Genomic DNA, 12,792 nt, shown 5'->3' on the forward strand with positions numbered 1-12,792 from the left:
AAGAGTTATAATTGCATTAAAATAGAACAAGAGCTATCTGTCTAATTCTATCTATTCTGTTAAAACAAAATATCTCAATCTCTGGACCAATTAGGTTTAGATAATCTCCCAAAAAAATTATAAGAAGAAAAATTATATGATTTGTAACTAATAAAATAACTTATTGGGAAAGTAATCCTATGAAATAATTTACATGAATTAACATTATTTTAATTAATACTGAATCTTTTACAAACTGTTTTGCAAGTGGTATATTAAACTCTGAACCCAACCTTAGGAAAGTGGTACAGGAAGATATGAGGTGCATCTTCATGAAAATAATTGGAAGAATCACAGGTATGGTTACAAACAACATATTTTTTATTGGAATCTAAGGAACTTGAGCTCAATGAGATTTTAAATAATAGAAAAAAACAAGAACGAAATGTTTAAGATCACCTGCTTCGCCTGTGTCAAGAGCTTTAATGATGGTTGCACTTCAACAAGTCCAAGATATTCTCATCAGGAATGAATAATTTTAGTTATATATGATTTTATGCATCTAAAATAGAATGCTTAGTCTGATAACAATAATAATCACATTAAATAAATTTGAGACAATATTTGGCATGAATAAATTTAAATATATAAAGATGCCCATCAGTCACTAATCCATCCACAGTTTAGATCTTTAAAAATTGCGGCTTCCCTTTACAAAAAAAACTTTTGTTATTGTAAATACTGAATTATCTATTTGACACAGAGCCACTGATGCTTCTGACTCAACAGAATCCAGATTATTTAGTGTGAGCCTGGATTCTGCCAGACCTGCAAATATAGGTATTAGTATTTAATGGGAATCTATTGTCCCCTAAAATAATTAAGTTCCGGATTTTTTTTTTTTTTGAATTTTCATAATTAAGATAAAAATGATAGTATCTAAGCAAAATCTTTGCTTAAATTATAATAAGTGAAACCTTGGTTTAATGCATGATTAGGTTATGTTAGGTTAAATAGTGAAAGGTTACTGATTAAATCTTATAATTTATTCATGCTATGAATTACTTTTTAAGGTTCTCCACGACCAGCTTTAGGAGTTGAGATGTGTAGCTGCCCACCAAAATATAATTCTACTTCCTGTCAAAATCCTGGCAAAGGGTTTTACAGGTATAATATCACAAATTTATCTTAATCTTAAGTAGCTGTTTAAAGAGATAGAAAGTCAAATTTTCTAAAACCAAATACAAATCAATAATCAAAAAATTTATAATTTATGAATTTTTATAAAAAGAATATTGTTTTTTTAGATTTTACAAAGAAGCATATGTAACCAGTGAAATCATCCTAGACTTAATAGGTAAAAACTTATCCATTTAAAAATGTCTTTTATGAACTTTGTTATCAAATAATTCTACCATGGCTTATAATTTTTTGGATCATACAAAAACTTATTTAGGTGACTCAACTCCATGTAACTGCAATGGAAGGTCAGATGTTTGTGATCCAAGAACCGGTTTTTGTACTAATTGTACACAGGTATAGGAGTAAAATGTACATAGTCTTTGAACTAGGTGTGTACTAATTGTACATGCACAGCTAAAAATGCACATAATTCTTACACTAGTTTAAACTAATTGCCATTGTATAAAATGAGAAAAAATTGAAACAAAGAATTTTTTTTGTATAAATGTTTTGCCAAACTGTAATTTTCTTCAATTTTCAAACTTGATTAATTATTCTTAAATGCTTTAATCTACCAGGGATAGTTGTAAGCTGATATAATAAGTAAACTATAAATCTGCTTAGAATACTGCTGGAGCCTTCTGTGATATATGTGGAGAAGGATTTTATGGGGATCCTATGAATGGTCGTCCATGCCTACCTTGTCAATGTCCTTCAAGGTATTCTTGTTATATCTTGTTGTCTTCAAATCATAATAATTTAAATTAAGGGTATTTTATTGTAAATTTTTTTGTAAATTAAGGAAAATATATTATTATTTATATTTTTTTGTGTCAGTGAGAGAAATTTTGCTGTTACTTGTTCTGTTCCTGAACATGAAAATTCCAGAGAACAAATCAGCTGCCAGTGTAGATATGGTTATACAGGTAAAAGTAAATTACATTCGATTATATTAAAATGTAATATATGTTATATATACCATCTTAAATGCTTTATAAAATTTAATCAATTTGTGATGTTAGGATCAAGATGTGAAAGATGTTCTGAAGGATTCTATGGCAATCCTGAAAAGCCAGGGGGTCAGGTAACTAAAAGTCTGGTTGAAAGAAATGAGTCAGTTATTGATGATCTCAAGAACTTAAAGTAGAACAATTTTCTAATTAATATAAATCAAAACACCAAGAACAGACCTGAGTAAGTTGAAAGATTATTCAGTTTCTAAAAATTAATGAAGAAAAAAGTGTCATAACATGTTTTAAAAAGCATGTTTGAAATGCACAGGTCAGCTTAATCCTTTCAAAAAGTATATCATATACAAATTACATCCTTGCTTAAAATATATTTTTTATCTTTGTCAGTGTCTTCCCTGTGCTTGTAATCCCCATGGTAGCAGATCCCAGGAATGTGAAGTAACTACTGGTCAGTGTCTCTGTGTACATGGTATTTCTGGCAGAGATTGTTCTCAATGTAAACCTAGACATCTTCTTACTAAGTTCAGGTATCATTTAGTTTTGGTTGATATTAATTAGTTAAAGCCTTCACACCCTCACTATGTTTGTAACTATATGTGCAAGTATGTATTTAACTGTGTTTTTATCAGAATAGCTCTGTTGTTGATTAAAAAAGTTTTAAAATTTTGAATTTAAGATATCTTTATTTTTAATTTACCCGACAGATAAAGGTGAAAACTATTATTCGCTCAATTGTCTTACAACTCTATCTACATTTTTAGCACATGCGAAAACTGTAACAATGGATGTGTTGGCCATCTTTTAGGTAATTTTTAATTCTAGAAATTTGTTTATAAATCTTAATTTGTTTTATCAAATAATTTTTGAGATGCCAAAAAAACATTTTAAAACTACAGCTATTCACATATTTCCTTTTACCTTTCAATTAGATTAATTTTGTACTAATAAACTATAAAGTGGTACAATCTTTAAATATCTACCATTTTTAATAAGTAATTGTATTAAAGTACAATAGCATTATTGTTTATAGATTGGTTAGAAGAATTACAGGATACACTAAATTCTGCTGGAATTCATGACTTGGACCCTGCTCCTACTTTTAAACTTAACAGAATAAGGTTAGCGAAAATACAGTAAATATACAGACATAAATAACTATTGTTAATACTTTATAAATCAGAAGAATGTGAATTCAGCATTATTTATACGATTGTAATTACAATATTTTTTTTCCAGAGAAAGTACAGCAAGCCTTGAAATAAGAATCAAAGAGTTAAATGTTTTGAATAAAAATATTTCAAATCTTTTATATATTCAAGAAGTTGGATTAACACCCCGGGTGAGTGCTCATGTTTAATTTACGAATATTTCTATTGTACATTTATGATATAATTTTAAATGTTTTCAGGCTGATATAATAAGTTTGGATTCAGATAAATTAGAGAATATTGCACAAAGTGAGATAATGGAATCACGAAACCTGCATGATACAGCCACAAATATAAAAGGTTTTCTTCATTTTTAGATTTCCATAGAGACAGATTAAGTAAGAATTATCAAAAATGGTGTTTGGAGGCAATTAAGCTTGATTGAATTTTACATATTCAATTGTTATTGATTTAAAATATACTTTATTTAATTTTAAAATTTATTCCAATTATTATTGATTTGAAAGATGTTATGGCCATTTTTCCTTTATCTAAATATTATAACAGTTGTATAAATAGATGATATAAACCAGCTTGGAAAAGACCTGTTGGACTTGACTGTGTACTTGGAAGAGTATGGAAGAGATTCTCCTGGCAGGGTAAGCCTGGCAAATGCCTTGACTCAGGCTACAACCCTTCTTAATCAAATAAAAAGCAAGAGTTTTACAGAGGTTGATATTTTGGCCAGGTTAACATTTTTATATACTTATATATAATTGTTTATTTTTGTTTCTTTCTAGATTTTCATGTTTAAAGGAAATTCAGATTTTAAACATTCCAATCAAAAATTTAATTTCTTTCTGTTTTGGCAGATGTCTTAAGTATTTTTTATTCATATTTAGAACTGAACTTAGTGAAGCAAGAATATTACATGAAAAAGTTCAACAGTTACTCTATGGAAAGGTTGAAATAAATGGACTTAAAAAGAAAACTGAAGATATTGAAAGGTTTGAAGTTTTTACTACATCATAATAATTTGAGCACATATTTAAAACAATAACCGTAAAATTTATAAAAAAAAAACTGAATGAAGCTGACTTGTAACTGATATTTTGTCTAATTTTGAACTATATAGGCATATACATAGCAGTAAATTGGTATTTGGCTGGCGGCTGTTTGTCTTGAAATTCAAAACTATTTAATCTAAACTTTATTTTTTCTTTTAAAGTATCTGATTTATTCCTGAAATTTTTAATGTAATCCTGCAGTTTCAGATAAACAGCCATTTTTTAGACTTGTGAATGACCTACTATCTCACCTAAAACCTGGTATGAGTGTATTGGATGAAGCTATGGATTTAAATTCAAGAAATAATGCTTCACTTGCATTTGCTTTGGTATGTTTCATCTATTATCAGAAAGATACTACTTAAATCTTATTGTTGCTCTAATGAGAATTTAGTAAGTAAGGTTAGCATTGATTCTAAAATTTTAGTTTGATGCCTTTAGAAAATTCAGTTATTTCATATGCAAACTCGTTCCTTTAAAATATTTTTGAAACAAAGTATGTTTATTAAATATTAGCATTCACATATTTATTTAAAAGAAATTGCGAGACATATCACAAAATTAATTATCAATTAAGGAGAAATGTCGTGGTATATCTGATAAAAATGTGAAGACCCAGAAGACAATCAAAATGTCAAAAAAGCTGCTAGGAGAAGCAACAAACATTTTGACAGATTCCAAATCCTTCTTTGACCAGTTGACCAGTCTGTTAGACCGGTTTAGTGACAGGGCAAAGGTTCTTGAAACCAGAGAAATTGGTCTTTCTGGTGTTGTTGAAGATTATCGGTAAAAAGAATAATAAAAATTCTACTTACACGGTGATTCAGAAAAAACTGCGTTTTCCGTTTTTCTGACTCAACGAGAAGGAATACAGAAAAAATGATTATATGTCCTTGTTCTCTGTAAAAAAGTACATCAAAGTTGTAAAAAAATTTTTTATCATGGAAAGAAAACAAAGTCATTCCTTAATTAGGACAGAAGTCTCCTTCCTAGGAAGGACATAAGTAGCTTCCCGTATGTAAGAATTTGGTAGATGAAGGGCATAACTTGTCTCCCTTAACAAAGATTTTGCAAGATAGAGGACATAAGTAGCCTCCCTTCACCACACAAAACCTAGCTTTTTAGTCCTTCACATAGCAAAATCTTACATAAAATAGTTTATCTGTCCTTCACATAGCAAATTCTTGCAAAACATAGCATTTCTGTCCTTCACATAAAAAAATCTTGCAAAACATAGCAAATTCTTGCAAAACATAGCAAATTCTTGCAAAACATAGCAAATTCTTGCAAAACATAGTAAATTCTTGCAAAACATAGCATTTCTGTCCTTCACATAGCAAATTCTTGCAAAACATAGCAAATTCTTGCAAAACATAGTAAATTCTTGCAAAACATAGCATATTCCTGCAAAACATATATATAGGGGTCCCAAACTCAAAAACAGAGTTTCAGCGCTCTCCCACCACCCATTCTCGAGATATGGGCACCGGGTGTCCTTGGATTTATGAAATGTTTCAAATCCATAAAAAATTTTTTTGAATAATTTTCAAGGTGAAGGACAGAAATGCTATGTTTTGCAAGAATTTGCTATGTTTTGCAAGAATTTGCTATGTTTTGCACAAATTTGCTATGTTTTGCAAGAATTTGCTATGTGAAGGACAGAAAGCTATTTTTTGCAAGAATTGGCTATGTTTTGCAAGAATTTGCTATGTTTTGCAAGAATTTGCTATGTTTTGCAAGAATTTGCTATGTTTTGCAAGAATTTGCTATGTGAAGGACAGAAATGCTATGTTTTGCAAGAATTTGCTAAGTTTTCCAAGAATTTGCTAGTTTTGTAAGAATTTGCTATGTTTTGCAAGAATTTGCTATGTTTTGCAAGAATTTGCTATGTTTTGCACAAATTTGCTATGTTTTGCAAGAATTTGCTATGTGAAGGACAGAAAGCTATTTTTTGCAAGAATTGGCTATGTTTTGCAAAAATTTGCTATGTTTTGCAAGAACGTGCTATGTTTTGCAAGAATTTGCTATGTTTTGCAAGAATTTGCTATGTGAAGGACAGAAATGCTATGTTTTGCAAGAATTTGCCAAGTTTTCTAAGAATTTGCTAGTTTTGTAAGAATTTGCTATGTTTTGCAAGAATTTGCTATGTGAAGACAGAAATGCTATTTTTTGCAAGAATTTGCTATGTTTTGCAAGAATTTGCTATGTTTTGCAAGAATTTGCTATGTTTTGCAAGAATTTGCTATGTTTTGCACAAATTTGCTATGTTTTGCAAGAATTTGCTATGTGAAGGACAGAAATGCTATGTTTTGCAAGAATTTGCTATGTTTTGCAAGAATTTTCTATATTTTGCAAGAATTTGCTATGTTCTGCAAGAATTTGCTATTTTTTGCAAGAATTTGCTATGTTTTGCAAGAATTTGCTATGTGAAGGACAGAAATGCTATGTTTTGCAAGAATTTGCTATGTGAAGGCCAGAAATGCTATGTTCTGCAAGAATTTGCTATGTGAAGGACAGAAAAGCTAAGTTTTGCAAGATGAATGACATAACCAGCCTTCCTAATGTAAGAATTTGTCAGACAAAGGACATAAGTCACCTCCCTTAAGTTAGATTTTGTTAGATGAAGGACATAAGTAGCCTTCCTTAGACCAATTTCCAGTGACTTCTGTCCTAATTAGGAATGACTTTGTTTTCTTTCCATGATCCAAGATTTTTTTATTATCTCTAAAAATGCGTCCTCTAGTTTCAAAAAATGTTTTATGTGAATAATGTTGTGCATGAAAAATTAAGATAACTCTTCTATTTTGTATTAAAAAATCTTAAAATTTCAATATTAATTTAATTAGAAAAAGGTCTAAGAAAAGTACCTTAATTAGTTTTAAAGGTGAAATGCTTTTTAGCTCCTCACAAAAGCATTTTTAAAAACTGCAATTTGTCATTTTTTCACATTTCTTGATTGTGATGCATTTTCCAGTAAAAGAATATTTAAAAATAACGTAGTTTATAGTACAAAGAAAAAAAACCTTTTTATTTGACAAAAAAATCTCTGAAGACAAAAAAGTTATTGAAGTTTGAATTTTTTTTTATAAAAACATTTAATTACAAATTATAGATAAATTATGAGATTATATCTTAATCTGTCAATCAGATTAAAGGATTATAGAAATAATTGAGGTGTGTGGATTAGGAACCTAGTAATAGTGTCTAACTTTTTATCTTTGTGACGTAACAAAAATCCATCTCTTTTTTAGGGGTTTTCTTTCCCACCTCCCCTCTCATTCTTCGATTTTTTTTACATCACAAAGATAAAAAGTTAGACACTATTACTAGGTTCGTGGATTAGCGAACATGTGCAATTTTTAAGGTTATGTATATTAAGTATACAAAAAGAAAAATTGAATATTTGTTTTCAATGAAGGAATTTTAAATATTTTTTTTTGTAAAAATGTTAGAATATTTTATTGGCCGTGTTAATATGTTGTTTTCAAGTAAATAAATTTTTAAAACCAACCTTAAAGCATAAAATTCTACCAGAAAAAAAGCATCATACGCATATTTTGAAATGTTTATGCTCTAAAATGCGTTGTTATTTTCAGAGATATTGAAAAAGACCTATTCTAAATTTATGTATTTTTTACAGAGAACAAGGATGTATAATTATTTTTTCTGTATTCCTTCTGGTTGTATCAGAAAATCGGAAAACTCAGTTTATTCTGAATCACCCTGTATGTATATTTCTTATCCTAAATAACATTTTGTATATTAGGGGCATAATAATACAAGGCTTTGGCTGTTATCTCATATAAATATTTTGTTTAAATCTAAAATATATTTTTTTCTTTAAGGTCAAGATTTATTAAGCCATGTTATGATATTTCGACAAAAATATTGAGTATGGGAGCACAAATTCAGGTAAAAACAAAGCATTATTGATACAACTTTATAGCCGACACATTTGTGTATTTTTAAATGACAATGGTCTATAAAATCTCATTGGCTTTTCAAATGATTTTGCATATTCGTTGAATAAGTCATCTTTTAAACAAAATTTAAATTATCTTTTCCTGTACAAATATTTGGATTTTTCTTGGTTCATGTTGAAAACTTTTCAGAGGTTATTTGAAGACAAAGTTGGGCTGGCTGCAGACAAGGCCATATTAGCTGCTGGTGCTTATGCCAAGATCATTGATGCTCTTGCAGAGGCAAGGGAGGCCAGCTATCATGCTTCAGGGTCTGCTAATCTTCTGTATAAGGTAGGATAAGCAAATAATTCAAGAATCAGAAGTTGCTTTGCAAATAAGTTCATTGCTGTCTAATATTTATATTTATACTTCATTTCACACAACCTCTAATTCCCTTTTTGTAGATAGATCTTTTTTTTGCCAGAGTAAGTTCAAATTTAAGCCAGAAACCTACACATTCAATGTTTTGTAGGAGGTTAGTCCCCAAGGAACTCACAACTTGTATCACAAAACAAAATCCTCCAGAATGATATCAGAAGATTTAAAACAAGAAGCTGAAGGATTGTGGCATAATGCAAAGGATATGAAACAGCAGGTAACATAATTTTTTTTCCGTACCTAAGAAACCTTATTTCATTGTCTGTCTGCCTCACTGTCTGACTACATGGGAATGTGAGTTATTCGGCTGTTATTAGGGAAAGAAATCGGTATTTTAATGTACATGCCTCTCTTTTGTCACCCTGTTATTTCATGACGCGAAGATTCGTTGATTAACAAGCATCTTCTAGTCGCCCTTGTAGTTCAAACCAAGGGAAAAAACATTCTGAGAAGTAAATTTTTCTTCCATTTGACTTTTTTTCTGTGAAAAAAAGCCAATATGCTACTAAGATAAAACAAAAAATTTTTATTATATATAAATACATAAGACCAAATCCTGTAAATTTTCTTGGCTAGCCTAAGAGGTAGGGTTACCTTAGTGTTTTGTGAATTCTATATACACCATTTCAAATCAACTGATACCTTACAAAACCAGATTTCCTATAATAAGATATATAATATGACCCCCTTCCCAACCTAATATATTCAAATTAATGTTAAAATAAAGGGAGACTTATTATGAAAAGGTTTAAAAAAGAAAATAATTGAACAACAAAAAAGGATTCAAATTTAAACTTCAACACTATAAAAAAAACAATAAAACATACTAAACTATTTAACTTTTAACAATTTTAACTTAATAACTGAAGATTTTAACTATTAACAAAATTAACTTAAAAATGAATTTACTACTAAATTGTAGAAAAGATGCTTTCAATACGACGAGTTTTTTAATACAAATGATAAAATATACTTACCATGAAATGTAGCAAATTACAGGTTCTAAAAGTAAACAAAGAAAATGCCTAAAAATTCCTCAATATGTATCTTTTAAAAGTACAAATATTAATTAAAAAGACGAAAATGTTACATTAGAATCTACGGCGATTTTAATCTATTTGAGTATTATAAGTGATTAAAACACCAAATTGATTATAACCCCTAAAGGTCTCAGTAGTAACATTAGCCAGTTGTACAGACTCAACATAAGATAAATAAGAAATAGACTTCCTTCTTTCATCCATGAGTGTTAGCATACCCCTAGACATTGTTGGATCAGTAAACAGATGATTAGAATCAGAATCAATGAGGGAATCACCAATAACATCTTATCTTGTCTTGTCTTGGCCATCTTCCTCGTTAAGGAACAGCCACTCCTCCCATGCATTTGGTTAGGTGTCCAGAATAATTTGGTGCTGATAAAGTGAAGCCACAGTTTTCACAGACCTTTCTGTCACATCTGAATCCCTGTGGTCTTTCCCGTCCTTGTTCGGCTTCTCCTGTGCACCCCTTTCTGTGATGAGCAAAATTTGAGCTAGAGACTTCTCTTTGGCAATTTCCACACTTTTTTAGTCCTGCTCTGGAGGCCACAGCACCTCCGCAACTTCCTTTGTGGTTGACTAGGTTACACTCATTTTGAAAGACTATGTTGCAGTTATCACATTTGAAGGTCACTTTTTCCCTGGAGATCTGGTGCATTCTTCTCCTGTGGTTGACTAGACCTGTTTTGGAGCGACAGACTTTGCCACACTCCTAAAAATTACAGACAAAGTTATTTGGTTGTTCAGGTACTTTGTTTCTTTCTCCTCTCTCCTCTGTACTTCTATGTGCTAGCCTTCTCTCCCTATTTTCCAGGTATTTCATTCTCTCTTTCACGCTAGCTCTCCATTTCTTTCTGTCCTCTGTCAATCTTCCAATGTCAGTCCAATCAAAATCTGCTTCTTTGATGATCTTTTTCCAGTAGTTAACTGTCTTTGCTTTCCTTCCACGCCTCTTCTCATGGTCCTCAAGGTCATCAAGCCATCCTAAGGTTACAGCCTTGACTGTTCTTGTATCCTCCATCCTTATGACATGTCTAACTCTTTTCAATACTCTCTTCTCTACCTTCCATCTTACAGATTTTACATCAAGCTCATTCCTCACATCCTGCATGTTCTTGTGCTCTTCCTGCATTTGGACCAATGGAGGCTTGGTCTTCCTGCTCCAGATGTATCTATACATCTTGTCCATGGTCTTTTGCATCTGCTTGATATTCCCTAGCCTCCAGGTTCTGACCTGGACATCAAACAGAAGTGTATTTTCAACACAGGCTTCTACAACCTTAGCTTGCATTCTTTTGGACATTTTTAACCTTTCAGCTGCTTTTTGACCTTGAACCAAGCTGTACCTGCTCTTTTTACTCTCTGCTTCTCATCTTCCTTCCTTCCTATGTAGGAGCCAAGCATCCTGATCTTCTCTCCTTCCTCTGTGCCAAAGATCAGCTCTTCTTCTTTATCATCATTATTTTTCTCTTCAAATGCTGCCATAACTTCCTTGGTGACTCTAAGGCCTTGTTCAAGCTCTTTAGCTCTTCCGACGATGGTAGTATCATCAGCAAATAGAGAATTATCTATTCTGATCCTCTTGTTCTCCGAGTTTTTCTTCTCCCAGAGACTGGAGCTAGGAAAAGAATTCCCTTGGACCCAGTTGAAAGGGATCCCCATCTCCAGTCCTGTCTCCTCTGCCTTTCTCTTCCTTTTCTTTCTCACTATCCTCATCACTGGCTGGTGGTAGATGTTAAAGAGGGGAGGGGAGGATGGACATCCTTCCCTTAATCCTCTCTCTGCACCCATTCCTCATTGTCTCCTTCTCTTGACTTTACTTTATAACAAGTGGTCTCATGAAGGTCCTGGATAGCCCTTAAACACTTCTCTCCCATACCTTTCCTATCCAGGATTTTCCACAGAGCCGTTTTATTGACCCTGGGATAGGCCTTTCTTAGGTCCAGTAATCTTGCAACAGGTTGTTCACCAACATCTAACTCCTCTCCTTTGGCCTCCAATCTTTTCCGCAGATCTTCAGTTTCTTCCTGGATTCTGATCATGATCTGGGAGGCATCAGCTGTGGACCGACCTTTTCTGAAACCAGATTGGTTATCATCCAACAGCTCCAGCTCCTCAGACCATATCCTCAGTCTATTCGCCAGGACTCTATTGACCGCATGTTCCTGGCCTTACCTCTCCACCTCCAACATGTGCATTAAAATCACCTCCAACAAGGAGGATCTCCTCTTTCTTGGCCATCTTAGTATATCTTTGGCAACTTCTATCTATAGCCTCATTGTTGCCAGTGTACACAGGTTGGTATGTAGCTGTAAGTACAGTTCCCTCCATTTTCACAGAGACAGATCTTTCACTCTGTTTCTTCATCTGTCCTTCCTCACACCACTTCCTCAGAAGGTCACCCCTCAGTAGGATCCCTGCCCTCTGAGAGTAAATTATCACTACCAGGTCTTCATCTCCTCCTAACCATTCCACTCAATTGTTTTTGGATCTTATCTCACTCAACCGTACTGTTCCAATTCTCTTTTCTGGCATGCTCCGCTACAGCTCTGGCTTTTCTTTTGTTATATGTTCCCAGAGACCTTCTCTGGACATTCCAGGTAACTATTGTTATATGTTCTTTTTTCTGTCTGTTAGCTTGCCTCTTCTCCTTCCTACTCTCTTTTCTTCTTTCCCTTCTCCTCCTCTTTCCTTCCTCTGACTTGTCCCTTTTATTTGGATTGGGATTTAGATGGATTGTCCGCAGCCTCCACTTGAGTTCACCTCTGTCCCCTCCCTCCCTGGAATACCCCTCTCGACCCCCTCCCCAAAGCCCGGGTGGGCCTACGCCAATATCTTTTTATAGAGAGAGTAAGTTTGGCTGGGACTTCCCCCCTCTGCTGCTAAAAAAAGATGTCTCCTTGTTGTTCCCTCTCGAGCTTTTCATGGGACTTGTCACCTTGGCCTCCTGGTCTCTTTGCTACCCCCCAAAGGGTGTTCCCGCTAGCAGTGCGCATGTTGTAGGTTGCTCAGACGTGTACCAATCTGCCAGCCACCAATAACATCAGAAGTAGATACTTCAATTT

At 32.7% G+C, this 12,792-nt stretch overlaps 1 protein-coding gene across 1 annotated transcript in view; it reads left to right on the plus strand.

Moving 5' to 3' along the window:
* Positions 1-12,792, plus strand: part of wb (wing blister) — a 57,524-nt gene that overhangs the window by 29,443 nt on the left and 15,289 nt on the right. Inside the window, exons 53-73 of the mRNA XM_080160999.1 lie at positions 276-336; positions 434-502; positions 740-819; positions 1,053-1,146; positions 1,287-1,336; positions 1,436-1,515; positions 1,786-1,880; positions 1,999-2,087; positions 2,184-2,245; positions 2,520-2,659; positions 2,894-2,937; positions 3,163-3,250; positions 3,369-3,471; positions 3,541-3,640; positions 3,860-4,028; positions 4,183-4,287; positions 4,574-4,676; positions 4,925-5,133; positions 8,193-8,259; positions 8,460-8,600; positions 8,782-8,904. Coding sequence (XP_080017125.1) covers positions 276-336; positions 434-502; positions 740-819; positions 1,053-1,146; positions 1,287-1,336; positions 1,436-1,515; positions 1,786-1,880; positions 1,999-2,087; positions 2,184-2,245; positions 2,520-2,659; positions 2,894-2,937; positions 3,163-3,250; positions 3,369-3,471; positions 3,541-3,640; positions 3,860-4,028; positions 4,183-4,287; positions 4,574-4,676; positions 4,925-5,133; positions 8,193-8,259; positions 8,460-8,600; positions 8,782-8,904 — 2,072 coding nt within the window. The remainder of the gene's footprint in view (positions 1-275; positions 337-433; positions 503-739; positions 820-1,052; positions 1,147-1,286; positions 1,337-1,435; positions 1,516-1,785; positions 1,881-1,998; positions 2,088-2,183; positions 2,246-2,519; positions 2,660-2,893; positions 2,938-3,162; positions 3,251-3,368; positions 3,472-3,540; positions 3,641-3,859; positions 4,029-4,182; positions 4,288-4,573; positions 4,677-4,924; positions 5,134-8,192; positions 8,260-8,459; positions 8,601-8,781; positions 8,905-12,792) is intronic.

Source organism: Acartia tonsa, chromosome 5 (assembly GCF_053477335.1).
Source record: "Acartia tonsa isolate MP-2025a chromosome 5, ASM5347733v1, whole genome shotgun sequence".
NCBI classification, from domain to species: Eukaryota; Metazoa; Arthropoda; class Copepoda; order Calanoida; family Acartiidae; genus Acartia; species Acartia tonsa.